Source organism: Buteo buteo, chromosome 5 (assembly GCF_964188355.1).
Source record: "Buteo buteo chromosome 5, bButBut1.hap1.1, whole genome shotgun sequence".
Classification (NCBI taxonomy): Eukaryota; Metazoa; Chordata; class Aves; order Accipitriformes; family Accipitridae; genus Buteo; species Buteo buteo.
Genome location: NC_134175.1, coordinates 36,201,227 through 36,228,628, shown reverse-complemented (window position 1 = coordinate 36,228,628; position 27,402 = coordinate 36,201,227). Strand labels below are relative to the sequence as shown.

Below are 27,402 nucleotides of genomic sequence, written 5' to 3'. Positions count from 1 at the left end.
GCTGTCAGTGTTCCAGACTCGCCAGGGAAAGGGCAACTGAGCTCCCTTTAATGAATGTATTTTAAAAAGACCCAAGGTTGAAATAGGGAGGGGGAGGAGGGGGGCTGGCAGAGGCAGTGCTGGGGGCGGCGGGGATGGGGAGAAGGGGCCACAGGGGGGATGCGGGGTATTGGGAGAGCCGCAGGGGCTCTCTGGGTGGGGGAACAGGGCTGGGATGCTGGGGAGAGGATGGGTACAGCAGGCACAGGGTGTGTGGGGCACAGGGAGCAAGAGGCGTGTGGCCCAGATGTGGCCAGAGCTGCTCGCAGGATGCAGGGCCCCGAGCATCCGCTGCGTGCAGGATGGCAGATCCCTTTGGAGACCTGGAGGAGCTTCCCAAAGAAAACGGGGGGAGTGGGGAGGGCTCCCAACTTATTACAGAGCAGGGTATAAACAGAACAAATAAATATAGAGCTGCTTTATTACAAGGCTGGCCAGCTCTGGTGGCTGGCTGATTACAGGGCAGGCTGCTCCAGCGCTACGCAAGCCCAGACCTCAATAAAGGCCAGATTGGAGCTGCCTTTTGCTCATTGACAACTTCGGCGCGCTCCCGCCGTGCCGCTCAGCTCCAGCACACCACTGGCTGCCCCTGCGCCCCAGCACGGGGCGAAGGGGAAAATAAAAGCTTAAACAAATAGTGAGTAAGCGATGAGCAGGGGCAGGCGGGATCAGCAGCCTTGCAGACAAGCACTAAAAATACAGCTTATTTTCCTAAGGAGCCAGCAACTTCCAAAACTGGAGATTTAAACAAAAAAAAAAAGGAAAGAATAAAATGCCATAAGAATTATAAATCCATGGCGGGGGTGGGGGAAAGACCCAAGAACAAGGAAAGAAAAACACAGTGATGAGTAAGACACACACATGACGTACATAAATACACCGAGGCGGAAATGCATAAGCCTCCTGCACACAGAGGCACACGCAGGCACACGCAGAGGCACACGTGCGGGGCCAGCTCCCGGCTCCCCACTCCCGGTGGGGATGGAGCCAGCCCGCGGTCTCTCCTCTCCTCTCCCCGGGGCTGAGGGCATTAACCTACACACACACACACACACATCTTTCCAGGGCTCGGGCTGAAAGGGCACTTTGTCTCCCGGTCCCCGGCGCTCTCTACACCTGGGCTCCCAAGCCACCACCGGCGAGGTGGTGGCCGCTGTCCCCGAGGGCTCCCACGACCACCTTGGTGCTGAATCCCTTGCGCCTGGCGCAGTCCATGGACCCTGCGGTGGGGCAGAGGGTCAGGGCACAGACCCAGGCGGGCCAGGAGCCTCCTGGCCAGCAGCCGAGGCAGCCCCGTGCCCGAGCGGCCAGCCAGCGTGCCAGCCCCCGGCATGCCCGCAAGAGATGAGGGAGGGATGGAGACCAGCACGTCCGTGGGGCTGCGGGTCAGGAGGCTTTAAAGGAGTTGATTTAGTATTGTCCCACCTGCCCTGAAACAGGCACTTGAGCAACGGATGGAGGTTGCCTCAGGTCATCATAGTGCTGAACAGAGCCCTTGTAGCACGGGGCAGGAGAAAGGGGCTGCTTTGGGATGAGCCGGCTCCCCTGGGCACAGCTGGGTGGGACTGCTGTGGTCCCGCATGTCCCCCATGCACCGCTCTGCCAAGGAGATACTCCCCCAAACGCCTCCCCACAGTGATGGATGAACATCAGCCTGACCACCAGCCCCACCGACGTCCTTACGCTGTCTCAGCACCACTGCACCCTCTCCAGGGCACAAGTTTGGGAGAAGGGGCAGCGCTGAAAGGGAAAGCAGGCGGTCCCGGTGCTGCGCAGCCTTCCTCGGTGGTTTGCAAGGGTCCCTTCCCTGAAGGTATCACCGTGTGCCCCAAGGGACCCCGGCCCCCTGCCTCACACACTGCCCGTCCTGCTCTGCAGCAGAGCCTGGCCACGGTGTTCTTGGGGAACTTGCATGGGGTAAAGCGAGATACAGCAGAGCCCCAAATCTCCTTCCACGCCCTGCACAGGACAGCAGCACCCGGGCCACGCCAAGGCACCTGCCACCTCTGCATTTCTTCTGCCTTCACCACCCACCATTACCTGCACAGGCAGGTCCCCGGCCGGGCACACAGTGCACGGCACACAGTGAGCCCGGGGCCGGCCGGGGCCACCACGGCGGTCCCCGCTGCTGTCCCCCCCCAGCCTGGGGAGCGGAAAACGGATCTCTGCAAAGGGCAGCTCATGCGGAAGCTGTTCGCATCCCGTAGTGTGGGCTCGACGGGTGAGGAGCAGGGCAGCTCCCGGGTCGCCGGGTTATCGGATGATAACAAGCCAGCACAGCCCGAGCACGCGACTTCCAGCAATGCAAGGCTGCTTCCTTTGTTTTGGGAAAACAAGAGGGGAACGAGACCTTTTCTGGCACGTTCTTGCCTGGCCTGAAGCTGTCCCCCACTTGCACCGGCTCACAGAGGAGCCGTCCCCTCTGCCCCGCTCCTGGCAGGAGGAGGGGGCCAGGGCCAGCCCTCGCCCTTTTCGCCTTTCCCACCTACGCGAGGAGCAGGGCTGGAGCCAGTGACCCGCCGAGCGGGGCCGGACGGCCGCTCCTTGCATCTGGTGGGCATCCCGGCTGCCTCCCCAAGCCTGGCTGTGCTGCAGGCTCGCAGCCCTGATGGGGACCCCCCGTCCTGCCTGCACAAGCCCATCTCCCAAGCACCCTGAGAGGGCGATGCTAAGGCTTGGGGGAGCCAAGACACCCGCGCTTTGGGCTGTGGGGACCCTAGCATGGTAGGGTGAGCCCAATGTCTCCCCCATCCTCAGATGCCGAACTGAGCCCTCTATTGGGGCAGGGGAGTGGCACAGGGTGGTACGGGGCTCGGGCAGCCATTCCCACCTTCCCCTCTGTCCCACGGACCTGCTCCATCCCTGCAGCAGTACCCCCCGCTCCCTGGAGAGCTGCGGGTTTGATGGCAGTGTGGGAGACCCCCACCCCTTCCCCAGCGGAGGAGGAGGAGGACGAAACATAATAAGAAAAATAAAATTTATAAGCGAGGCAGTAATTACAGTGTGGCTACAAAAGGCTGCCTCCTCAGGGCCATCATTATGTGGCTAAATTTAACGCCCCGTGCGGCTGCTCGGGGGGGGAGCCGCGTCCCAGGGCTCTGAGCATCCACACAGACGCCGGCTCCTGCTACCTTCCCTCCGTGCCGGCCAGGGCAGCACAGCTGAACGGCAGCCAAGAAAGCCATAAAGCAGGTCAGAATTTTTTTAATAGTCTATTTACCAAGATGCTGTTTTTACTGCCGAGGTTTCTCTCGTTTTATCTCTGGCTTTTTTTTTTTCCCCTTGCTCTCTCTTTTTCCCCTGACTCCTGAACAGACTGGGCTGTATTTTCTGTTTTAGGTTCCTCTCTCTCACTTGCTCTAAATACTATTTTCAGAACTCTAATTTTATACGGTATGTCCCTTTTTTTTTCTTTCTCTCTCTTTTTTTTTTTTTTTTTTTTGGTAAATATTTGCCATGACTAAGCCAGGACACATCCCGTTTAAAAGGCTCCCATCCCACAAAACATCAGCCCTTTAATGACATGAATCTCATTAGCTCTCCCCATGAAAAGAGGTATAGAAAGGGAGCATCACTCAGCCCCTCTGAGTTCCTGTATCTGCACAGACATATATTTAGCCGTGTGTACTGTACAGTCACAGGAGGGGACAGTCTGGGCACACGCACACCACCTCATTCAGCCAGAGGGACCCAGAGCAGGGGCCCCTGGGACCAGTGGGTTTTGGGATATCCGTCTGTCTGGGATGGGGTTAGGAAGGGCTCTGGGCCCAGTGTAGCCGGAGCTGGTCCCCAAGAGGTGGCGGCTGGGCACAGAGGAGCCTCAGAGCCCCTCCAAGCTGGGATTTGGGATCCTCTGAAGGACCTTCGCCAGCGGGGGGGGCTGGTTGTGTAGAGCCCACCAGTGCAAGGAGCAGGGCTGCAAAAGGAGCCCAGGCACTGCCCTCTCCAGGTCCTCAGCCCCACCGGCTGTGTTTGGCGCTGGGCAGCAGACACTGGCTGCACACTTGGAGCTTGACCCCGAAGGGCCAGCAAAGGGTCCCGGGAAAGGTATTGGGTCCGACAGCCCAGAGAGGTTTCATTACTGTGGTGAGGATCTGTCTGCACCCACCTACAGACACCAAACACCGGGGCTGGCAGAGCATCTGCAGCCCGGGTGCAAGCACAGCATCAGGGCTCCCAAGAGCTCAGGCTCTTCCAGCCTTCCTCCCAGCAGAGGAGGAGGCTCTGTCTCCATCCATAATGGCATCTTCTGTTGGGGAACCTATCCATCCACAGTCCCATGGTCATCCCTATTTCAGCATGGTCTTCCCTTCCCCAGCATGGCCATCCCTTCCTTGGTGTGGTCCTTCCTTCCTCAGCATGGTCATCCCTTCTTTGACATTGTCATCTCTTCCTCAGCACTGTCATCCTTCCCTCAGGATGGTCACTGTTTCCTCTTGGTTTGACAGCTGTCTGGTACCAGAGGGTGAAAGCCCAGGAGATGCCACAGGCTTCCCCATGCTGAGATCTCACCCACAGAGCCTGAAGCCAAACACAGCAGGAGAGGTCCACAGAGAAGAATTTGCTCTCTTTTTCCCAGATCCTCTCTACATTTTCCCTCTCATTTCTAGTCCAACCAAGTTACGGTGCTATTCCTCAGCCCAACCACACCCCCCCATGCTTGCATCAGGTGAGCGTGTTAACACGACCTCCTCCTCTTCCAGAGCTGTCCCCTGCAAGTCAGGTGTGAAAGCTGTGCAAACATACTGCTAAGCCCGCAGCATGGGTCATGGCTGCACTCACCGCATTCACATGGGTGCTCCTCCACATTTTGGGGGAGAGAGCAAGAGAATAATCCCAAGAAGGGCTGCAGACAGGCAGTGCCATGCAGAGTTCAGCGCTGCTGCAGACGTTGCACTGACTGAGCAGCACAAGCTCTCCAATCCATAAATAAACCCGGGGGGATTTTACTTCCCTGCTGTTTTCTTTAAATTGCTTTAAAGATTTGGTTTCGGCAGCTGAGGACACCCAGCATTAAGCAATACCACCAGCTCAGGCAGCAGATGCCCACAGTCAAAAGATAACACACCCACGCTGGCTGCATGCACGGTCTCTGGTGTGGGACCCTCTCCTTCACAACGGGGCCACATTTCCAAGCCTTTCCACAACCCGGAGAGCAAGACACAACTGGAAGGGGAGACTCACACCTCCCCAGGCGCATGGCTCCCAGAGCTGGGGCTTTCTGCAGCCGTGCCGGGAGCTGGAGCCCGTGTGCCGGGCAGGGCTCCATGCGCGCATGCCCCGCTGAGCCAGGCTCCCCTCCGGCCCCCAGCAGCCAACATTAATTCATTAACAGTCCCATTAACACCCAGCTGTGGTTTCCCCCCAAACTCAGGCAGGGACCCGCTCCCCTGTGACAGCTGCTGACAGGCCAAGTTTCCACCTTCAGCCCTTCTGGAGTCCTGTATAAAAATAAGCGGGGCTTTTTTTCAAAAGGAAAACTGTATTTCCCCTATCCGCACGCCCGCGTACACGTGCAGGACTCGCAGCAGGAATTTGCTCCAATTTCCCCCACCCACAAACACATCGCCTTTGGCCAGAGACCAAACGTGGGCATTTTCAGCCCAAAATATCAGGTTTTTCAGCACCCAGAAGACAAGAAGATGGCATGACCCTGAGCTGGGCTAAATAGGGTGCCCGCTCCCTGGCCAAGGGGTGCTGCGAGACCCAGCGGTGGTCCTGCCGTGGCCTCATCCAGCAACCCCAGCAAGGCAGCTGCCAGTGCATCCCAAGGAGTTGCCCTCTTGACATGGCCGAGCAACCTGTTTGGGATCTGGCACCCAATTTCTATTTTCCCCTTTTCATCGTCTTTCCCAGACAGCCATGAGCACCAGATGCTCCAGCATCCCAAGGAGATGCCCAGCCCAGCACCCACGTGGGACCTGCTACCCAACATCTATTTTCTCCTTTTCTACATTATCATCTTTCCTCGACAGCCGTGAGCACCAGCTGATGTGCAGGAGGCAGCCCCCGACCCTCCAGAAGCCCGAGACCATCCCATGCCCCAGAGGGGCTGATATTCTTGCCCAATTGCATCCGGCTGCACACCAGGCTCTGCAGCCTGTGCTCTCACTGAGAAACTGGAGACCAGGGAGCAGAGACCTCCATGAAATGCAGCCCCCTCGGGATCAGAGCACTGCTTGGGGCTGGCTGGGTGTGCTACCTTGGGTATGTCACCAACGGGGTGGCTTCAGCTCCCTGGAGAGGATAAAGCAAGGGCCACCTATCTCCCAAGGTGCCTGGCCGCTAGCAGAGCGCCCTGCATCCCTTTGATCCAGAGGTGTTCACCTCGCCGAGAGCCCTCTAACTACTCCTTCCTTTAAATAGCAAAGCTCACAAATGCCCTATACGGCTCCGTGTCTATACGTTGTCTATGTATTTGTGTACACACACGCACACAACACACAGAGATTTATTCGTGTTTTCAGAGCGGTTCAGGATACATTCCAGGACGAAATTCCAGCCGGTGCTGGAGCCAAGAACATCAGTGGCCCCGGCGTTTGCTGCCCCCTCTGCCTGCGCACACACTAAATACGGAAAGGGAGAGGTATAAATAGAGAGAGTAATACATGAATGGCCCTGTTTCCTTATGCAGATACATAGGACACAAAGGTCTGAGCGGAGTGGGAGCAGGCAGCCTCAAGAATCCGGTGGTTGTGCCCCTGGGTGCGGTGTAATCCCTCCCTGGGTGCTGCTGCCTGCCCAGATGTGCCCAGCTGTTCTGTACCACCTCTGCATGGGCTGGCATGACTGGTAGAGGCTATGGGGGCATTGGCCTGAGGAGTAGGGAGGGAGAAGCTCTCAGGAACACTGAAAAAAGCTGCCTGTGGATGTCACAGGAGAAAAGGCACTGCTGGGGGCATGGGGGGACCTGGAGAAGGGCTCAGGACATGCAGGGACATGGTCAGTAAACCTGGCAGCCCATTTTGGGCACAGCAGGGGTGCAGGGAGCTGGGGAAGGCAGCATCAGGGGTGCAGGCAGCGCCATTCCTCTGCCCTGCCCGTGGCTGGCGAAGCCGGTGGGGATGGCAACACCCCAGTCCAGACCCCATCAACTGGGGATGGAGAAGCCGCCACGTCCCTTGCTGACACAGAGCAGTGCCTTTAGAGCCCCATCAAAGTCCACCTTGTTCTCCTCCCCGAAAGGTCCTTTGCTTGTACGAGCTACTGCCACATCCTGAGCTGAAGGGCCAGGACGGGTGGCTGCAGGGTGCAGAGGCAAGGGGCAGACCATGCCCTGTGCTTTCCCCCCGTCAGCCATCCCCGCATCCCCCCTTCGCCCTTCTCTAACCCAAACACAGCCCCAGCGAGCTCAGCCTGGCGAGGCTGGGACCCCAGATGCCTGCACGCTCCCCGCTGCCTGCTGCCCGCTCCCCAGGGCCGGGCAGCTGCCTGTGGCCACGGGGCAAATAATGCCCAAGATGTGGGAGCGGGGCCGGGAGTGGCGGTGGGGGGATTGCAGCTCCGCTTTCCGGAGGGGGAAGGGGCTCTCCCCCTTCAGTGCTCCCGTTTGAGCTGAGGCTTGGCACTGGCTCAAACCACTGCTTGCTGACACGAGATCAATCATCCCCTGAGCTGAGCTGCTCCTCGGCAGCACCGCGCGGCCAGTGCCCGAGCACGGGCTGGGGCCTCTCCCGCAGGAGTGGGGTCTGGCCCCTTCTGCCAGACGGCCTGCGACACCCCTCTGCCTGCTTGCAGCGGCACCTGGCACGGCACGGCACGGCGTGGCATGGCACAGCATGGCACAGCACAGCTTTACATGGTATGGCACAGCATGGTATGGCATGGAAAGGATGAGGAAGACTCTGCCTGCAAAGCAAGACCACGTGCCACTGCAGAGTCAAGGGCCGTGAAGTGCCCCAGGGAGGGTGGCTGTGATGGCGCTTGTCTATCCCTCCATCCCCAAAGAAGCCACCGCATGATGCTGGGCTGAAGTGGGGCTGGGACAAGGCAGGCAGCTGCCCATACCTGGCCCATGTGCCACCCCCCCTCCGCAGTGGCAGTGCCAGAGCTGTGGCCAGGCACAGCTGCAGTCACCCGGGGTCCGGCTGTGACCCCCCCACATCCCCAGCAGGACCATCCCAGCAGGGCTCCTGGGACAGTAGCCGCTGCTCTTGCAGCGCATCCCTATGTCCAGCAGATGCAAAGGCTGGAACAATCACGGCCAGCCCAGCCCCAGCCTGGCTGCTGGGGGCTTACTCCTTGCCCACAGTCTGGGCACTATTTTGGGCAGGCTGCTGCCCCAGGGCACCCATGCCAAGTCTGGTTTTAAGCAGCGTGCATCTCCACTGACTCACTCCTTATGCAAGCAGCCTGTGGCTGCCGGCAGCAGCCCAGAAAGCATGTCCTGGACGGGCCCCCCTCACCTGATCGGGCTTCAGCAAATAAATAAATAACGCCGCAGCACTGCCCGCCATGTGCCTCCACCGCAAACACCACAAGGGGATGGTGCCCATGCAGCAGTCGGCCCACACACAGCGATGAGCACCTGTGCTCTTCCCCAAGTGCCCCACTGTGGGCACAAAGCGCTGGCCCCTGGCCCCCATCCCCTTCAGTCATCAGACATGGCACTCTGCCCCTTGCGCCCGTCGGTGCTGGCATGCACGCTCCTGCTGTTGTGCGCGCGCTTATGCGCTGGCACATGTGCTCACGCCGAGCAGAAGCGACCCTCTGCTCCTTCTGATTGCAGCAGCGTGCAGCTCCTTGCATACACACGTGTGCAGGGCAGCGTGTGCCCCACTCCCCCCAGCATGACTGCAGCCCACCACTTTTCCAGCACGGGACCCGGACCCCAGAGCAGCAATGAGATGGGGTGACCAAGGCTTGATCAGGAATGAAGCGAGGACCTCACAAGCGGCCCCAGTCCAGAACAGGACACAGGCACCCATGGGTCTCCCTTAATGAGAACAGCACAGATGCTTGACTGCACACAAAAGCTTGCTCTGCTCATCCAAACGTCCCCAAAAGCCAGCCCCGTGCTGCCGCCTCTGCCCCTACCCAGCCTGCCCAGGGCCTTGCAACTTTTGCACCGCTCAGCCCTGCTGGCAACAGCCGCCGGCTCCTTCCCCAGCCGCGTGCCCAGGGAGCCCAGCTCGGCCGAGCGCCCGTGGCACCTTCTCCCCCAGAGCCATTCACCCTGCGTGCGAGCAGCCCATGTCGCACCCACGCCGCTGGCCCCGCTCTGGCCCGGTCGCAGCTGCAAAGCCGCAGCTACCTTGCACTAATTAAAAACATCCCTCGTTGGAAGGAGCCAAAGGGCCACTTCTTCCCCGCCGCACCGGGCTGGCGCGGGTTTGAGGGATGCCGTCCCCGCCCTGCAAAATGCACGGCCCACCGCCGCCTTCGCCCTCGGCCAGACTGCGGCAGCTCCGCTCCCCGGGGCTTATTTTTAGTGCCTGTTAAAAAGGAGAAGCAGGGCGCTGGAGGCGGGCAGCGTGCAGGCAGGTGCCCAGCTGGACCCCGGGACGGCGATGGCCGGTGGCTCCGGCGGGTGCCCTGGCCGCCCTCCACCTGCCCCGCTGGCCCGTGTCCCCTCGCGGGAGGGGGACGGGCGCCTGGCCCCCGTCCCAGCCCCGGTGGGGAACAATAAGAGGGACGCTGACCCCCGGGCGCCCTGACGTCAGCCGGCACTGCCGCCGGCACCGCCGCCAGCCCTGGCCCCGGGGCTCCCGCTCGCCCTCGGCCGGGGCCACGCTGGAAGCCGCCTGTTTGTTTATCTTCCTCTCTGGCGTTGCTTGTTTTGATGGCACATCCTCCTCCTCCTCGCCGGGCCTCGGGGTCGAGCCGTGAACCCGCTGCGTCCTGTTTGCCGAGGTCCCGCGCTCAGCTTGCGGAGGTGCGGAGCGGCCGCCCCCGCGCGCGCCGGCCGCGGCAGATAAAAATACGCAGGGTAAAGCATCCTGGGGCACGGGGGCCATATTTGCACTGATGGTATCGGTGACTTTGTCCCCAGCGTACCTGTCCCTGTGCTTCCCAGGGCGGGGGGCACGGCACTGCATGGACCCCCTGACTCTGCACCCCATTGGGGATCTGGACCACGGGCTCTGGCAGAAGCTGTGTCACGAAACATCAACCATAGCCAGGCCAGGGCAAGCTCTCAAAACCCATGGGTGGACACCCCACGCTGTCCTGCGGGGTCATCTCTGCAAACCAGAGGGACAGCTGGAGACAAAATACCCCCAACCTGCTAGGTTCTAGGCTGCTGGGAAGGGTGCCGGGGCAGCCCTGAGGCGCTGAGCCCTCTTCGGCCGCCTGCTCTTTCCCCTCATGGTGTGAACCCCTTGGGCTTGCCAATAAAAGCTGCCGGCTTTGCCTCGGCTCACGCGCGGCTGCCGCTCTACCTCCAGCTCTGCCCAAGCCCAGGCAGCTGCTCAGCAGTGAACCCTTGCCAAAAACTGCGTGTGTGAAAGCGTCGTTTCCTAAACGTATAAATATTCCCAGGGCTTTGCTGGAAAACTCCCCATGATTAGTTAAAATGTCCTGGACAGCTGAGTGCACACAAGCCCAGGGAAAGGGCACGTTTAAGCTGAGAGGCAGTGCAGCTCTGCCCCGGGGGGACTGGCAGGTCCTTTCCTCTCCATGGGGTATGCGGCAAATGTTTGGGAAGCGAGCAAAGCTGTGGAGTGATTTCCCGTAACCCGCCAGCCCTGTGCCACACCATCACAATCCCTTTCCAGCCAGGAGGTGCTTACTGCTACCAAACATCCACAACCTGAAGCTCCATTTCCCAGAGCGAGAGGCTGGAATGACCGTCAGACCTCTCCTCCTGACCTCCTGCCCACTGACGTTCAACCATGCACATCCTAAGACTGAGCCCAGCAACTTGGTTTTCTTCCAGGCGGGCTCCCAGCCCCCTTTTGGAGACATCAAGATATGGAGGATCAACCGCTGCCCTTGGGAGCGTGCCCCAATCACTAATTGTCCATGGGAGCAAACCCAAGTGCCTCTGTCCTAGCTCGAAATTGCCTGGCTCTGGCTCCGGGTCCCTGGCTCGTGCTCTGCTGCTCCCCGCGAGATTAAAGAGAGCCCTTCACTAACCAGCATTTTCTCCTTGTAAAGACCCTCACGCACTGTAATCAAGGCGCCTCTCAATTTTCTCCCTGATAAGCTAGATGGAGCTCTTCCTTTCCAAGTTTCTCAATGCCGGGCTCTTTCCCCAGCCCTCAATTTATTCCTGCAACTCCATGCTGATTGTCCGGCATCTTTTTGAAAACCCAGACACAGGAGTCGGTCACAGTGTTCCCGGCTCCCCACGGCATGTCCCGAGGGACCCCAGCCCCTCATGCTTCTCCTTTTTGAAGCTGGAAAATGGAGTATTAAATTGCCCGGGGGCTCTGAAATACCTGCCCAGAGAAAACGAGATCATCCAGCCCACCCTTCTGCTGCAGGAAGATGGGGGAGAGTGGGGTGAACAGCCAGTTTTGGTGGTGGAGAGCTGCAAAGCCATGTTTGGTGTTCCTCACTAACACAAGACCTAGGAGACATCAGGAGGAACGACGGGGTACCGCATTCAAACCAAAGGCAGCAGCTGCTCGCATCTCATGCCTCATTGCTGCAGGATGGTACATGGGCCAAAAGCATCATCAGTGGGTTTATAAAGCAACGGGATGAATGCAGAGAGGACAGATCCCCCCAGGCAGACTGAATGCACAACTGCATCCCTCCACCAGCCTCTCCCCCCAGGCCAGTGCTCAGACCTGGCTGCCAGGGGATGCAGAAGGGGAGCATCTCCCAAACCCTCCCATTCCCCGTCCGGTGTTCCAGCCCTAAGACACTGCTCCTGGATTGTTCTTGGGGGACACAGCACCAACTGCCCTCCCATCTTTTAAGGCTCCGCCAGATGAGCTCCCCACCAGCTGCTTTCGCAAGTCTCTGTGCAGGGCTTCCTCATTCCCCTCCTGCCCACCCTGCCCCACCGAGCACCTTCCCCCGTGACCCACACCCTACCAGCTCTTGGAGGACTCTGAGTTTCAAGCCTGACGTTCGTCTTTAGCAGATGTTGTTCAGCTGACCCTTGGACAAAGACATGCTTCATCGTCCCCCGATCCTGACACATCTGCCTGCATCCTTCCAGCGACAGCACCGAAACATTTACCGACTGCTTCTGCCATGTCTGCTCCAGTATCAATCATTTTACCACCTCCATCTACTAATAAGCTTATCCCGTTGCTGGGAGCTTGGGGTTTTTCTCCTACTACACTAAATAAAACTGTTTCCTTCTGTCCTTCGCCATGATTTTTCCCTGATGTCTTTAGCTTCTGTTATCCATTTTCTACACTTCATAATTTCTAATTTATATTGATTGCTATCTACTCCCGCTCTCCCATTTGTTATAAACTGCTCTTTTATTTCTAATTGCTGCCTTCACTTTGCCACTGAACCAGAACGGGCTCTCAGCCAGCACTGCCCTCTTTCTTGATTGTGGAATTGTGGCTTTTTGTGGTTCTGAAATTCTTCTGAAAGAGCTCACCATTTTCATTCACATTTTTCTATCTAAATGTTTCCTCTGAGCTGATTTCACTCATAATTTTCCCCCTGCTTTGGGAAATTAGCCCTTTCAAAGCATGAAGGATATAAATTACTGTTTAGGAATGTCTTTTCTTTGCCCAGGGTGAATGTAATCTGGTCATAATCATCGGTCCCTAGGCAACCTCCAAGTTGCAGTCCAGCAGTGAATTCATCTCTATCCATCATAACCAGGGGGAAACGAAAGTTGCCTGCGCTGGATGCAATGCCTCTCATATAAGAGGGATCATCTCTAATTTTTAGAAACTCTGCAGATGGTTTATTGCTGGCTATGCAAGAGCATCAGCACATGTGTCACAAAGCGATGTCCTCTCAAAGCCCATGTGATACCACAGACACACTGGCTGAACTCCCTGGTCCCCAGCAGACACGGCTGCTCCCCACTCCTGTGCCTTTACAGTGAGCACAGGAACACTCAAGCATCCTGAGTCTTTTTGCATCAGTGAGCATCAGTCATTTCTGATCTTGCCATATTGGTTTGAATCATTTTAGTGCTTCTGTGATTATTTCCAGTAATGAAAAAGGATCAGAGGAAAGACTCTCTCCTTCCAGCCCCAGTTTCCTTGAACCACATGTCTGATTTTGGAGCCAAGCACGCCAGGAGAGTGGTGGGCACAGCACAGACAACAGGCTGAAAGGCACTTGTCCCCACAATGTGCCACTGCAAAGCCACCCCTAAAAGCAGCAGATGAACAAAACGGAGCAGATGGCTTCTCCTCATTCACCTGCTCTCTGCCTGCCGTCAACATGAGTGTTTCAGGTCCACAGTAAATGCGGGAGACAAGTGAGGAAGCCCCAGCGATGGCACACTCCCGTGGAGCAGCCAGCCTGGCTCGCACCCCTGGCAACTCCCTGGCAGTGGTGAGAGGGTGACAAAACACAGTGCCACGTCCCCATCCAGCCATGCCAGGCCTGCCCCTAGCTCTGCTCGCCTTTAGACTAGGTGCAAGGACACAAGGAGGGCCTCGGGAGAACCAGTGGGCATTACCCCCTTCCAGGCAAGTCCAGCCATCCCCACCAGTGCCACCTCACACTGGGGCTGCTGGTGCCGGCTCCCCACCACCCCTTTGCTGAAGGCAGGAGGACTTGCACTGCTCCTTACCTCAGCCATGAAGTTCTGCTGAAACAATTCTTCCTGGAAAGGCTCTGTCCGCAGGCGGTCTGCAAGAGAGAGCAGGGATGAACCCACGCAGGTCTGGCCAGCCCTCCCACCCCGGCTTCCCCTTCCCCTGCCTGTGGGGCAAGGGGGCTGCAGGGGAACAGGATGCTCCAGCAGCTCATCCCAAAGTCAGAGGGAGAGGTCAGAGGGCCCCTTCGGCTAGGGACACATCACCCAGTTAGCAGAAGGTGCAAGGACCCCAGGGAAGTGGGAGAATAAGATTGAGCCTGTTGATGCACACAGCAGCCAGGTAGCAGAGCCCAGAGCACGTCCACACTTGTTCCAGCACCCTCACGCACAGAGGAGCAGGGGACAGTGGCAGGACATGCTCAGCGCCATTCCCAGACCTTACAGCTTGAAAGAGCTGCCTGGGTCTGAGCACTGCAGGACAGGGACAAACCCCTGTTATAGCTCATTCTGCCCTGCGCCTTATTCAAAACAGTATTTTTTCCCCGTCATTGCTAAGATGTTGCCTGGCCAGATTTGCTCAGCAGCACTGGGGCAAAGCTTCCTCCCAGCTTCCTGCCCTGCACAGGCAAGGGAGAATTGAGGCCACCTGCCCACCAGCATCAGTCCCTGGACCCAAAGCAGGTTGCCCTGGTGCTCCAAGCCCTGCAGAGCTGGCACGCAGCAGAAGAGGGGAACACAGACAGTTGACACAGCTCTAGTGCATCTGCTGGGCAGATCCAGGCTCCTGTGGTGGGGCACCTGCCATGGGACAGGGTCTGGACCACATCACCTTCCTGGCCATGATACACAAGTCAGGGCTGACCCCCATCAGACCACACATCCTGGGGGGGCAAGGTTCCTGCAGAAGGGATCTGGTAGGTATCACCTCTGGCAGCAGGACAGAGCACGGCAGTAGCAAAGGACAATTCGAAAAATAGTGCTCCATCAAACTCCATGGGCGGAGGACAACCCTCCCCCCAAGGCAGCTCCCCCAGGCAGGTCCTGATCCACATTCTAAAAGAGGGGGCTTCTGCCTGCCTGGCCTCCCCGATGGTGACGCGGGCTGGGCGCTGGAGGGGGGCCCACGTGTACGGCTGTGCATCCTGCGGCAGGGAAAGCTGGGAGCCCCTGGTTGCTCTCCAAGCGCTCGGCAAGCTACCGCACTTGGGAAGGGAGCCTGACACTGCTCCAGGGCCGGCCCTTGCTGGCATCCCCACCGGCTGGGGAGCGGCCAGGTGCTCTCGGCAAAGCGGAGAGCCCCTTGGCGACTCCCCAACTCTTCCAGCTACCGGTCAACAGCCATTCCTCCCCCAGCTCTCCCCAGGGGCTGCTCCCCAGCCTTCTGGCTACCGTCTCGCTGCCGGTGCAGCTGAACATGAAACACAAGCCTGGCTGCGTAATAGCTGGAGGGAGCAGAGCACACCAGCCCTGTGCTAGGGAGGAAACTCGCTCCCTGCTCGCTCCTCTCCCTTGGCCCCTGGCATCCCTCATCACCTCTGCTGAGAGTGGCCCCATTCTCCCTGTAGTCTTCGATCTCAGCATCCTTCTGGAGCAGCAGGGAGGTCAGCTCTTGCACCTGGTACTGCAGCGCCAGGCTCATCCGAATCAGGGGCCTCACGAGGTGACGGGACACCTAGGATGGAGGAGGGACATTCTAGGGAAGGTCCAGGGAGGTGCACAGCTGTCCATAGAGCAGTAAAAGCAGGGCAGCCAGCAAGGCCCTAGCAACAGCTGCACCCCAGGTCACACAGGGCTCCCTGAGATACCCCACATCTCACTCAAATCCAGTGGGAAGTAGTCAAAACACATGAGCTGGGAGAAGGGAGGCCAGATGCTGCAGGACACATCCCTTCATCCTTTCACTGCTGGGGGCTGCAGCAGGGGAGAGCTTGGGTGGGAGAGCCTGATGGGGACAGGGTGCAGGGGTAGGCAACATTCCACCCACCATTTGGGGTGCAGCAGGAGACAGAGAGCCCCCCATGTGCCACCCGGACCCTCCCCACAGCTCTGTGCACCCCCTGGCATGTTCCTACATAGGAAACAGGCATGGCTGGATGAAAAACCAGGACCCAAGGTGTCAAACTGTGGCTTAGGGAACAGGAAAGACCTTCCCAGGGAGGCAAGATCAAAAGCAGAAGGGATCCCAACATGCAGGCGTCTCACAGGCTGCAGCTTCGCAGTGCATTGCAGCCCACCGTGCCCACCCTTAACTTATGCACAAGCCCCATGCAGAGCCCTGGGCATGTCCCCTGCCCCAGAGCCAGGCTGAGTCACCCTGGCCCATCAGGCACACAAAGCAGCCTCCCGCCCATCACCTCCCACAGCCCCTAGGAGGACGTTTGGGACCCCCCTGCCCCAACACATCCTTTGTCTTTGTGGCTAGGCTGATCCCACAGGTGAGACAGCAGCAAACCCAGCATCGCTTGCGAAGCCTTCTCGCTCCTGCGGTGAGCCCAAAGCGGGCTCCGGGCTCTGCTCACCCCCAGGCGCGAGCCACAGAGGTGACAGCCATCAGCCACCCGAGTGCGCAGAGGGCACCGTCCACTGCAGAGCTGGGATGGGGCAAGCAGCAACCGGTTTGCCGGGTGAGCTCCATGCCTGCCTCGCAACCCCTGGCCAGCTGCTGAGTCGAGCTTAGCAGGGCAGAGCTGGTCCCCATTCCTGCACCCGCACCGGCCACGCTCCGCCGTCCTGGGTGCCTTGCAGACATCCAGCACGTTCCCCAGCAAAAGCAGAGGAGCAGCTACCAGCCGGGAGCTCCGGCTTTGCACCTTCTCAGCTCAGCCTCCACGCTTCTTGCCCAGGGAGGGCCAGCAAACCCCAAGCCAAGCCGGGACCCCGAGTTTATTTGCTCCCCAGTTGAACCCTGAAAGCGAGGACAGACACCCCCACGGCAGCCGGGGAGCCCAGCTCTCCTCCCCGTGATGCCCAAGCACAGCCGTTCGAGGCGGGGGAGAAGAGACGCGCCCCGCAGCGGGACCCGGCGGGAGGGGGGGGGGGGGGTGTCGGGGATTTGGGGCGATGCCTCCCTCGGCCGCCCACGGGCAGCGGAGCCCCAAGGCCGGCCCCGGGGCCGGGGCTGTCGCCGGAGGCTCCCGCCGCGGCGGTTAGCGGGTGCCGGGCGCCCTCTTGTGCGCGCAGGGCCGCAGGGCCCCGGGGTGCCGGGGGCGGTGGGGGCCGGCCCGGGGCAGCCCCGGCCCCGCAGAGCCCGTCCCGCCCGCCGGGGGGTCCGGCGGAGGTGCTGCCCCCGGGTGCTCGGCTGGCGACGCCGGGCTCCAGGGGCTGCTTCCCGAAACCCCGAATGTTAGGCAGCCCCGGGGGTAAGAGCAAGCCCTTAAAAGCCGGGGAGACCCCCGCTTTAATTCCCTTCGGCGCGACGGACCACCTGCGGGTCCCCTGGGGGTAACCCGCCGCTCTGTGCCGCACTGCACGGCGCGCACCAAAGGAGAACGGCATCGCTCTGCCATGCGGGGCGCTGGCAGGGCATCGTCCCAAACTGGACGTCTCCTTGCTGCCCTGGGAGCAGCACGGGCTGGGCTGACCCTGCCTCGCTGCAAGGCACCAACCGAGGTGCCAAAGTCTCAGTGGGAAGAAACAAGGACAGTGAACCTCGGGAGGGGCAGCAGGCAGAGCCACGCACCCTACAGCCACCGGCATGGACCGAGACCACCCAAAAACCTCCAAGCATTAGGAGACAATCCTTAATTTTGGCTGTCCCCCTCCCCAAACTTTCCGCAGCTTCGCTCACCATCTCCACGGGAGCGGGGCAGCAGTGGAATTTCCAGTAGAACGGCAGTCCTGACAGCGTGCTCTTCACATGCAGGCTGAGGCCACCAGCAGTGCGGTGGCAGGAGAAGGAGGTGGTGGTGTCCGACTGCCCTGCCAGCAAGGGGGACATCAAGTCACACAAGTGGTGCAGGAAGGAGGACACGTGGACTGTCAGCCGCTTGTTCAGGTCCTGGGGAAAGGCAAGGTTATGGTTACAGCAACACCCCAGGGAGCTTGGCACTGGGAAAAAAGCAGCAGAAATACCAGCACAGAAGGAACCAAACTACTTCTGTGTGTCCCAGCACTGCAAAAAGCCATCCCTGGGCTTCAGATTCCAGCCCCGTGACAAGACATTCCCCACCAGTTCTCCCAGACCAGCTGAGCTGGGAAGGCTTCCCTGCCCCGCCAGCCCAGGAGGGTCTGGGTGGTGGGCAGGGTGCAACGGTCTCCACTAGCACATCCGCCCCGCATGCCACCACGGGTGTCACAGGCTGGCCGAGAGCTGTCACAGCTCAGCTAACCTGCCAGAGCTGGGGGATGGCTGCCACCGCATGCCCACCCCTCCTGCCACCAGCTGCTCAGCACAGCTACTCCGTGACAGAGGGTCCTGGCAGGCAGCGGTGGCACCTGGGGGCCTGGGCACACGTGCTAGGGTGAGAGGATGAGGCATGGCCCCATATGTTTTGGGGGACGTGCTGACAGGACACCCCATGGAAGCCTGTGCCTGGCTATGAATGTGAACAGGATTCTCTCCATCACTGGTAGGAAGGCAGCTGTGTTTCAAGCTCCTCCTTAGTACACTGGTCCTAGAGAAACCAGCTGCCCATCCAGCCCACAAGTGAAACAAGTGTGCCAGCCTCAGCATGCAGCCCCAGGGGACACGTGGCTACGCTGGGCATGCTAAATAGCCTGGGCCACTCTCCTGGGAGGAGGGTGCTCAGCCAACCGGGGTGACAGTCCTTGGGCAGAGTCACCCGGGGACTTCCCAAGCCGGGTATTTGCACCCAAACCCTGTCGGATCCAACGGCCATTGTGTCACCAAGCAGTTTATGCTGGGACATGAGCTGCTGCAAGGAGAAAAGGAGGTCTCTGGACTTTCCAGACACTCACCTTGGACCTTTGTCCCACAGCCTCGGTGTCTGCACTCTCGTACCAGACGCTGCTGAGGTCGGAGATCAGCAGGATGTAGCCAGTATCCCTGAAGCACACTTTGGCAAGAAAAGCAGATTCGCCAAAGCAAACAGAAGCCCAGGGCTTTGTCAGAAGGTTGCTCTCCAGCTCCTCAGAGCCCTCCATCTGCAAGAGAGCAATCAGGTCTCTGCCTCACCCCCCACCCAGGAAGACCCCTGTCCTTGGGGTGGCCTCACAGGGACCCTCGGTCCCTGCCGGCCCCTCCACGATTCCAGCCCCACCTCGTGGCCTGGAGGTGAGGATGCTCAGCTAGCTCTGGTCACACACATCCTTGCACATACATGCAGCTCTGCTGGGGTGGGCATTTTGGGGAGCACTGTGCAGGGCAGCTCCTATCCCAGCTCACAATAAGCACCCCAAATGCACCAGCAGATGCACAGCAATGTAACTGCTGCCTCCCCGGCATTATCCAGTGCTTGCTGCCATTAATACAGTGAGATCTCTACATGCAAATTAACATTTAAGCTGCCCAGCTTGCACCAGGACAGGCAGCAGGACACTGCAGCCCTCCTCCTGCTCGGAGACCCCATCCCTGTGCTCCACGCTAACCACGCGCCGTCCCCTGCCTGCACTGACGCGGGCAGCAGCCCACGCCGCCCGCCAGCACTACTGCTTCCCGCTCCTCCCTGCGGCAGGCTCTGCGCCAGCCGAAACACTCAGGGACCCGGTGTCCCCGCAGGACTGGGGCTCTGCGAAGCTGCGGAGTTACCCGAGGGCAAGAGGAGCCGGCAGGCCAAAAGCTGTCGGGGCGAGGGGCTTTGCAGAGGCGAGCGATGCCGGGCCGGAGGCGAGGGCCAGACTACGGCTCCCAGCATGCTGCTCTCTTCCGCGGCATGCGAGAGGCCGGGGCACGCTGGGATGTGTAGCACCATGCACCACAGGTCATCGGCACGGGGAAACGGCCGCGGCCATCGCTTCCTCACGGCCCAGGGAGCGACTGCGACTGCTCTCTCGCCTGCCGCCAAGGTGGGGGACCCAAGCGGGCACATCCCTCTCCAGCTTCCCTGATCGTCACGGGAGGTGCCACGGCCAAGACACTGTGCAAAGCAATGTGGATTGAAATGCTTTAATGCTTTGTTTTGCACTTGCTCCTGTTATGAAGTGTCCTGGCACTAGTGCCCAGTGAGGGACAACCCTCGGGCTGCAGGCACGGTACAGCCTGGGGAAGCAGCAGCGGCCGGGGCTCTTCCTGTTCCTTAGCCCCGGGTGTATTCCTCAGCCCCAGCAGCCGCAGCGTGCCTGTGCAGGCTCAGCACAGGGCATGTACCTGCACTGCTGCTCTTCTGGGCTTGTGCTGGGACTGAGCTGCTGCACCCCAGCGAGCCCTGCATAGCTGGGGCTGCAGGTGCCCGTGTCCCCCATGCCCAGGGACTGGGTTCACAAGACACCACAGAGCAGGTCTGCGCCAGCCCGGCAGGGGCCATGGACACCGTGCACCCCCCCAGCCCTCCAGCCTCCCCCACACTGAGCACAGCTCCGTCCTTGCCCTGATGACTGGCACCCCCACCCAGCACCCACGCGCTGACGGTGATCCCCCACTTGCACCCCATGCGTTGAGGCCATCCACCCTGCACCCACAAACTGGCCCTCCGCACCCATGCACAGCCCCTGAGCCCCCCATTTCCACCCTATTTGCACCCCCCCCACTCACTCCCTCTCCCCACTGTGTGGGCTGAGGCCGCCCTCGAGGGCTTGCCAGGGGAGGGTGATCATGCCAGAGGGTTTGCATCCCAAGGGGGTGCCAGGGGAGGTGGGAACAGGCAGGGGCTTTGGGGTGCAGGACCCAGGCAGGGTGCAGAACAGGTTGGGTTGCATGGCCAGGTTAGAGTGCAGGAGGGTTTGGAGTGCAGGAGGGTTTGGGGTGCAGGACCCAGTTGGGCTTTGGGCACAGCTGGAGTGCAGGGACAGGTTGGGGGGCTGGCTGGGTGAGGCCAGGCTGTGCATTGCACCCTGTGCCCACTGGGTGCACAGGACCCAGCTGTGGGCATCACAGGCAGCTGAGGAAAGGGGACTCACCCCTGAGCAACTGCACACAGGGTGGCACCACATGCCTCTCACCCTGCAGCCATCTTTGGGTGTTCCTGGGTGTTGGGGGGGCTCCTTGGGACCAGGTGAAGGGAGCAGCCACAACCTGGAGCTGTGGTCCAGCTCGAGCATGCCACTTCTGTGGACCAGCTCCATCGTCCTCCCAGCCCAAGTCCATCCTTCCTTCCAGCTTGTACCCAGGGCCAGCATCACGCAAGGGCTGCAAAGCCCCAGCCTTTCCTACCCCACTGCTAGGCTTTTGCAGGCCAGTTCAGACTGGTGGAGGCAGCACAGGGAGCTGATCTGCTGTAAAAGGACTCTGGTCTGCTGTAAACACTGGAGTAGCGAGCAGGGTTGGTGCAGACTCCACTGCAGTCGGCATAACCAGCCAACAGCAGGAAAAAACCCAGGCACTGAGCTTAATTGTGGGGGTCAAAGGCGATGTTTTCTTCCACGGAGAAAACCGCTGCTAGCTGGTTTAGCAACAAGAAAAATACTGGGGGGGGGGGGGGGGGGCGCAGTTAAGTGGTAAGTGCTGCTGGGACCAACCCACTGCAGGTGAAAGGGGGTTCACTGTTTTGGGGAACTGAGCTGAGGTGCACCCCCAGCCTGGGGTGCGCCAGAGCCAGGGCGTTAGTATACACCTGGTGCCATGGGCATCAAGGGGCCATGGGCACAGCTGGGACTTGGCAGGGAGGAGGTGAAGAGCCAGCCCTTCCTGAGCACGGTGCCAGCGGGTGAGCAGAGCCTGGGGTGCCAGCGCTTTGGGGCTGGCTAAAGCACTGAGCCCTTCCCCAGCCATGTCCACAGGGTGATGGTGGGCTTTAGGGGCACCCACATCCCCAGCTGCAGTGACACCAGGTGGCCATGCCCTCTGTGGTCACAGTCCTCAGGGAACCAGGGGAGGGTGGGCTGGCATCTCCCAGGCAAATCCTGGCTAGAAAGGAAACCCCTGGAAAGGGCAAAGTTGGTTGAAGGTTTTTATAGCTCTCTCCCAAGCAGGGAAATGAGGTTCATGCTGGGAGTGTGGAAGCGCAGGTCCCTCCAGTCCACCTGGGCTTCAGAAACAAGGAGCAAAGTGGCTCGCAAGCTGTCTTGGGGGCACAGCCCGTCCCCCATGAGGTGTCCCCGCACCGTGGGGTCAGGCCCCAGTGTGCCATGCGGGCATCTCCGTCTCGCTCGGCCTCCTGGACAGCTGCGGCTCCCCGGAGCCGGGTTTGGGGAGCAGGTGCGTGCCTTCCCCTGGGGGAGCAGTCCCCTCCTCAGTGGCATGGCTGCCCTCCTCCTCTTCCTCCTCCTTCTCTTCCTCACTCCCCGGGCAGAGGAAGCAGCAGGGGAAGGCTTTGCAGGAGGATGGCAGCAGCCCCCTCAGCCTGGCGGGGAGCCCATATGCCTGGCTGGCTTCGCCCCTCTCTCCATAGGGTTGGTGATCGCCTGCCCCGGCTTTCTGTGGTGCCAGGTCCGAGAGCAGCCCTCGCTCCTCCAGGGTTCCTGCAAGCAGGGTGGCACGCAGTGAGATGGGAGCCCTTTCCTCCGGCTGCACCCTCCCGGTCCACACCAGCCCCACGGCTGCCCGGAGGCAGAGCCAGTGGTTTGGGGACAGTCCCATAGCCAGATCCAGCCCTCAGAGCAGGAGCTCACATAGAGAACCTAGAGCAGCCCCTCACCTGAGACCGTGTTCTCCAGGAAAAATGACAAGAAGCCAGTTAAGAAGACAGGCACCATGAGCAGGGAAAGGAAGAGGAGGTCCAGGGGCACCCAGCCTGCAGGGACAGGGCCAGAATCACCCAGGATGTCCCAGCCCAACAGTGGGGAAGGGGCAGGAGCTGCCGTGGCAGATCCAGGAGTTGGAGAGTGAGCTGCCTGCTGTCGTGAGCCAACCCAGACTTCCAGGACATCGGAGACATGTGGTCATCATGCCATGGGGCCCAAGGCTTTGCCTTGCCTGGGGAATGTCCCCGCTACCTGTGGCCAGGTGAGCCGGACCCGTGCCGAACCACCGCGGCACCAGCAGCGCCATGAACATGGTGAAGCCGACGATGAAGATGTTCCTCCCCGAGTCGATGTCCGCGTACTGGAAGTAGGAGATCCCCGTGCCCACAGCCACAGCATAGGTGACACAGAGCACCCCTCCTGTGAGGAGCAGGAGTCAGGCAGCGCCAGGCAGGCTGCAGGCACCGCAGTGCAAGGGAAGGGCAGGCTACCCACCATGAACCGCCAGCGGGATGCGGGTGAGGAACCCTGCCAGCCTCGGGGACATGCCCAGCACCACGCACACCAGCGCACTTACTTGCACCGAGAGGCGAGAGCCAACCTGGCAGAAAGAAGGATGGGAAAGTGAGGATGGGGAGCATCACCCCCCACTCTGTCCCCCCCCATTCCTGCCATACAGACCAGCCTTTCCCAGTGCTGGCTCAGTGACAGCCTGGGTGCTACAGGTCCCCCACACCTCCTGCTCCATTGTCTCTCCATCCCTTGCCGACCTTCCTCCCCCCACCGCTGGCATACCTGCGTGAGGCCGGTGGTGCAGGCGTTGGCGATGCTGGCGGCCGTACCCCCCGGGGTGCCCAGCAGCCCTGCCAGGAGGCTGCCCAGCCCTTCTGTGCAGAGCCCCCGGTTGCAGGCGTCGGGGGGCAGCCGGGGGGCTCGCAGCAGCCTGCCGCACAGCACATAGCAGCCCACCGAGTTCATGCTGCAGCCAATGGCCATGGCGATGCCCACTGCCAATGCCTGGGGGGTGAGCAGCGGCCACCCCCACTCGCCTGCAGTGGAGGGAGAAGGGACAAGCGGTAGAGGCCCTGGCCAAAGGCAGATGGCTGCACCCAGCCCTGCCGCACCCCACCTGCGTAGGGGATGTGGACCCAAGGGGCATGGAAGGTGCTGTTGGCCCAGGACAGCTGTGCCATGGCCAGGTCCAGTGATTCCCAGGGGACGTGGAGGTGGCTGAGGATGGCACAGACGATGCAGACACCAGCAAACGGGAGCAGTACCTGCAAGGCAGCAAGGGGACCCTCAGCAGGGGACCCTTCTCTCCTACCTGCCCTGGCCAGCACCTCGTCTGCTGTGCCCCAGACAGCAGGTCCTCGTCCTGTCACCTCTCCCAAGGAGCCATGTCACATCTCCCCTTACCACTGCGGGGAATGTCTCAGGCTCTGCTGCTCCAACACCCTCGAGCACAGGTCCCCTGTGCTCCCTCTGGAGCACCCATGCCCTGGGAGCTGCACCAGGACTTCTCAACCCTGCCTCTGCTCCCAGCACCCAGCTCTGCTCCAGGGCCACCGGGTCTCACCTAACCCCACACCAAAGAGTCAGGCTCGGAGAGAAGCCTGAGCACAGCAGAGGGAGCAGGGGCAGACAAGCCACAGTACCGAGAATGTGCGCAGGGTGGGGACAGATGGCTCTATGGAGCTGCCCCAAGCCTGGGGCCAGGCGCAGAAGGGCAGGCGGCAGGACCCCAGGTGCTGGGAGAAGGTGACAGCAAGGAGCATGAGCCTAGGAGAGGGAGCACAGGTCACCATGCAGCATCATGGCGATGGGGCCCCAAACATGTGCCATGCACTATGGGGATGCCCCATTCCTGTCCCCATGGTGAAGGGAAACCCTGGGGGCTGCACACCAGTGTGGTCCCCGGGCTCACGTACAGCAGCGCTACCCCCCAGTTAGTGGAGCAGAAGAAAGCGGCCTCCTTGTATGCGGACAGCCCAATGATGGAGAGGCTGGGGGCCAGGACCATGGGCCCACAGTGCCGGGCTGCCCACCCGCACACGCCAGACACTCCCAGTGCCAGCTGAACCAGTCCAGAGACCAGCACAGCTCCAGAGACCTACAGGAGAAAAGGACGGGACCCATGGGGCAGGATACATGGAGAGCAGCCCAACACCTTCCCTTGGCCACACTCCCACCACCCCAGCAGCATCACTTGTTCCCCATGCTCTGCTCACCCCAAGCCCAGGGGAATATATGTACCGACATGCACCACGATCTCCATTGTCTTTGCACATCCCCTTGCGTCACCCTGATTCATGGCAATCCCCAGGAGGGCTGGAAAAGGGACTGGGGGTGCAAGGATGCAGGTGACAACTGGGGCGCTGGTGGAGCAGGAGGGTGGGGACCCCAGCCCAGCGCAGAAGCACCCACCTCTCGCAGCGAGGCAGCCCAGCTCCCTGCAACGGTGCAGTGCGGTGCAGGGCACACACTGGCAACAGCTGTGCCTGGAAGGGAATTTCAAAGGGATGTGATGCACGTGGACACTGGGTTCCTGAAGCCGGGTCCAAGAGCACGCAGGGCAGAGGCTGCTGGCTGGAGAAGGGCCAGGATGCCAGCATAAGCCCTGACCCTGGGGAAGCAACCAGTAGGGTGCTGTGCACCATCACCAGAGGGGCCAGCAGGCAGGAGCCCTTGCTACCCCTCATCCCCACTCAGTGCACCGGGCACCTTGTCACTTGCCATTCCCCTGGCATGGGCATGGCCCGGGCCCCATGGGACGCAGGCTCCAGGGCTGTACTCACCGTTCCTGTCCGTGCTGGCACTGAGGGATAGGTGAGAGCTCAGCACCATGGCAGGGACCAGGTACTCGAAGGATGGAATTTGAACCAGTGGCAGCCTGGGGAAGGGGACAGCAAGGGCACATTAGGGAGGAAAGAGGGGACAGGGCTGCTCCCAAAGCCCTGGCTGTCAGAGGAGCGAGGGATGAGAAGGGAAGGAGATGAGAGCCCCAAAGTTGGAGGAGGTCACTCCATATCCCAAACGTGCCCTAGCACATCCCAAGCGGCAGCCCATGGGATGTGTGCAGAGGTCAGGGGCTTTGCCAAAGCACACACCCAGCCCCTGCATGGGGCGCGGGCAGCACAAGCACCAGATGGTCTGGAGAAGCTGCACATGGTGCTGGAGCAAGGCAGTGAGGAGCTGACAGAAAGCACAGCAGTTTTGCTAGAGGGATGTGTGAGAGAAGAGGATGCAGTAATGGCAAGGAGAGGACAGCAGTGCAGAGATGCCGGGCAAGGGGTTGACCTCATGCTCCTTCCCACCTCCAGCAAATCCTGTCTTCCCACAGCCTAGGAGGGGCCAGAAACATGCCCTGCCATGGCATCACCCTCCTCCTGGTGACAGCTGCATCCCCTTCATCCCCCTTGCTCACCGGCTCCCCAGGGTGGTCTGCAGCACCGTGGAGATGCCACAGGCAAAGAGGCTGCGTGCCAGTAGCTCACTGGTGGCCTGGGCATGGGATGGCTCCTCGGGCAGGGTGGGCAGCAGGAGGAGGTGGAAGATGCAGAGCAAGGAGGCCTGCACGGCCAGGTGCTGTGCGGGGAAGAGAGGAGTTGGTCACGACTCTGCAGCCCCTAGAGCTGCAGCTCCCTGTGCCCAGCCCCCCTGAGTGGATGCACGCTCACTGATACGGCCCAGGCAGTGCCCACCACTGCCCACTCCCTTCGCAGCACACCCTGGCCAGAGCCCCACACACCCTTTGCCTGGCAGGATGCAGCCCCTGCCCTGCCACCTGCGAGGATCACAGTCCTCTCCCCATCTCTTTGGCTGCTCACCCTCGTCCCCCCTTACTTGAAGGGCTAAGCAACAGCTCAGCATCCAGGAACACATCTTCTGTGGGGAGCAGGATGAGACCACAGGGCTCCCGGCACCAGGCACTCCACAGTAGCCCCCATTCATGCTGCTGCCTCTCCGCAGCACTCCCAGTTTGCAGTGCAGAGGGGGTGGGCAGGCTCCCACTCCCCCACACCCCCGAGGGCTCCTCACAGCCCACACACAGCTGAACTTCCACCTTCTGCAGGAGCTGCCCCAGGGTTAGCCATTAACTTGAGTTGGTGAGTAACCTGCCCTTGTGGCCAGGAATGCAAGTGTCACCCTGGGTTGTCACCACAAGGGCCAGGTGACAGCCACCCACAGCCAGGACACTGGACACTGTTACAGTGCCAACTGCCCACAGCCTGGATCCCATCCCTGCCTCTTGTGGTACACAGCAGACACCCCTTCCTTCATGCGCTCAGAGCATCCCCACCAGCAGCATCCTCCGGCTCCCGTGTGCCCTGCCCATGCTTTTTCCTCCCCAGCATGGCATCCCCCTGCACTCCTGGTCCAGCCCTTCCTCACCATCAGGCCCCGAGGAACCCGTTAAAAGCTGTGCAAACCCCCACAGGTCCTGCCATTCCCCACTGAGGGCACTGTGCCCACACCATGAGGGTCTCTGATGGGTGTCTACTACGTCCCCTATGCTCCTAGGAGGAGGGCACTGAATCCTGCCACAGGAGAAGGATGCCAGGGACAAGAGCTGCCCCGCTTGGCTAGGAAGACTCCCAAGGGAGCACAGGCAGGGGATGCTCATGTTTTTGTCACAGGGCAGAGGTGACTGTGCCAGCAACCACAACAGCGACCCTGCCGAGCCCTTGCTGCTCAGGGCTCACTCATTAACTGGACAGACTTTGGAGAGCAAAGAACGGTGGAGACCATGCATTCCCCACATTCCCAAGGATGAGGAACCTCCTCTCCCACTGCCCCTGCCTCCTCCAGGCACCAGACCCGATGTCCCTCCTGTCACCAGAGAGCCTGGTCCCTCTTGAGCCCTGCAGGACAGACCTCACAGTGCTCCTGGGCTCACTTGCAGCACCGAGGATTTGCTCCGTGCAGTGGCTCAGAGAACAAGCACAGATGCATCGATGGCGCACCATACTGGGGCAGGCATGCTGCCAGCACGG

General features: G+C 60.5%; 2 protein-coding genes across 4 annotated transcripts in view; both read right to left on the bottom strand.

Annotated features, from left to right (window-relative positions):
• The window catches only part of NHEJ1 (non-homologous end joining factor 1), a 45,504-nt gene extending 26,037 nt beyond the window's left edge, over nt 1–19,467 (bottom strand). The window contains exons 1-5 of the mRNA XM_075029344.1: nt 19,380–19,467; nt 18,590–18,775; nt 17,460–17,669; nt 15,206–15,344; nt 13,706–13,764 (exon numbers count right to left, since the gene is read on the bottom strand). Coding sequence (XP_074885445.1) covers nt 13,706–13,764; nt 15,206–15,344; nt 17,460–17,669; nt 18,590–18,775 — 594 coding nt within the window. The 5' untranslated portion in view covers nt 19,380–19,467. The remainder of the gene's footprint in view (nt 1–13,705; nt 13,765–15,205; nt 15,345–17,459; nt 17,670–18,589; nt 18,776–19,379) is intronic.
• A 2,202-nt stretch (nt 19,468–21,669) lies between these two features.
• On the bottom strand, nt 21,670–27,397 carry SLC23A3 (solute carrier family 23 member 3). 3 transcript variants are annotated; one of them, XM_075028634.1, is made up of 12 exons: nt 27,284–27,397; nt 25,833–25,993; nt 25,204–25,298; nt 24,833–24,906; nt 24,337–24,518; nt 24,064–24,187; nt 23,538–23,685; nt 23,204–23,457; nt 22,904–23,009; nt 22,661–22,828; nt 22,363–22,458; nt 21,670–22,186 (listed from the first exon to the last, which is right to left on the bottom strand). In XM_075028634.1, the coding sequence occupies exons 3-12, from the start codon at nt 25,250–25,252 to the stop codon at nt 21,837–21,839; spliced, it is 1,551 nt and encodes a 516-aa protein (XP_074884735.1). In that variant the 5' UTR covers nt 25,253–25,298; nt 25,833–25,993; nt 27,284–27,397; the 3' UTR covers nt 21,670–21,836. The 3 variants fall into 3 exon arrangements, with proteins under 3 accessions (XP_074884735.1, XP_074884736.1, XP_074884734.1); XM_075028635.1 differs by lacking the exon at nt 27,284–27,397 and adding an exon at nt 26,252–26,486; XM_075028633.1 differs by lacking the exons at nt 25,833–25,993; nt 27,284–27,397 and adding an exon at nt 25,723–25,794.
• Nucleotides 27,398–27,402: the final 5 nt, after the last annotated feature.

Coding starts and splice junctions, on each gene's coding strand:
- SLC23A3 (XM_075028635.1), bottom strand. CDS start 26,359: ATGAATGGGGGCTACTGTGGAGTGCCTGGTGCCGGGAGCCCTGTGGTC. Junction 25,994..26,251: donor GCTGTTGCTTAGCCCTTCAA/GTAAGGGGGGAC, acceptor TTCCCCGCACAG/CACCTGGCCGTGCAGGCCTC. Junction 22,829..22,903: donor CATCCCGCTGGCGGTTCATG/GTGGGTAGCCTG, acceptor TGCTCCTCACAG/GAGGGGTGCTCTGTGTCACC.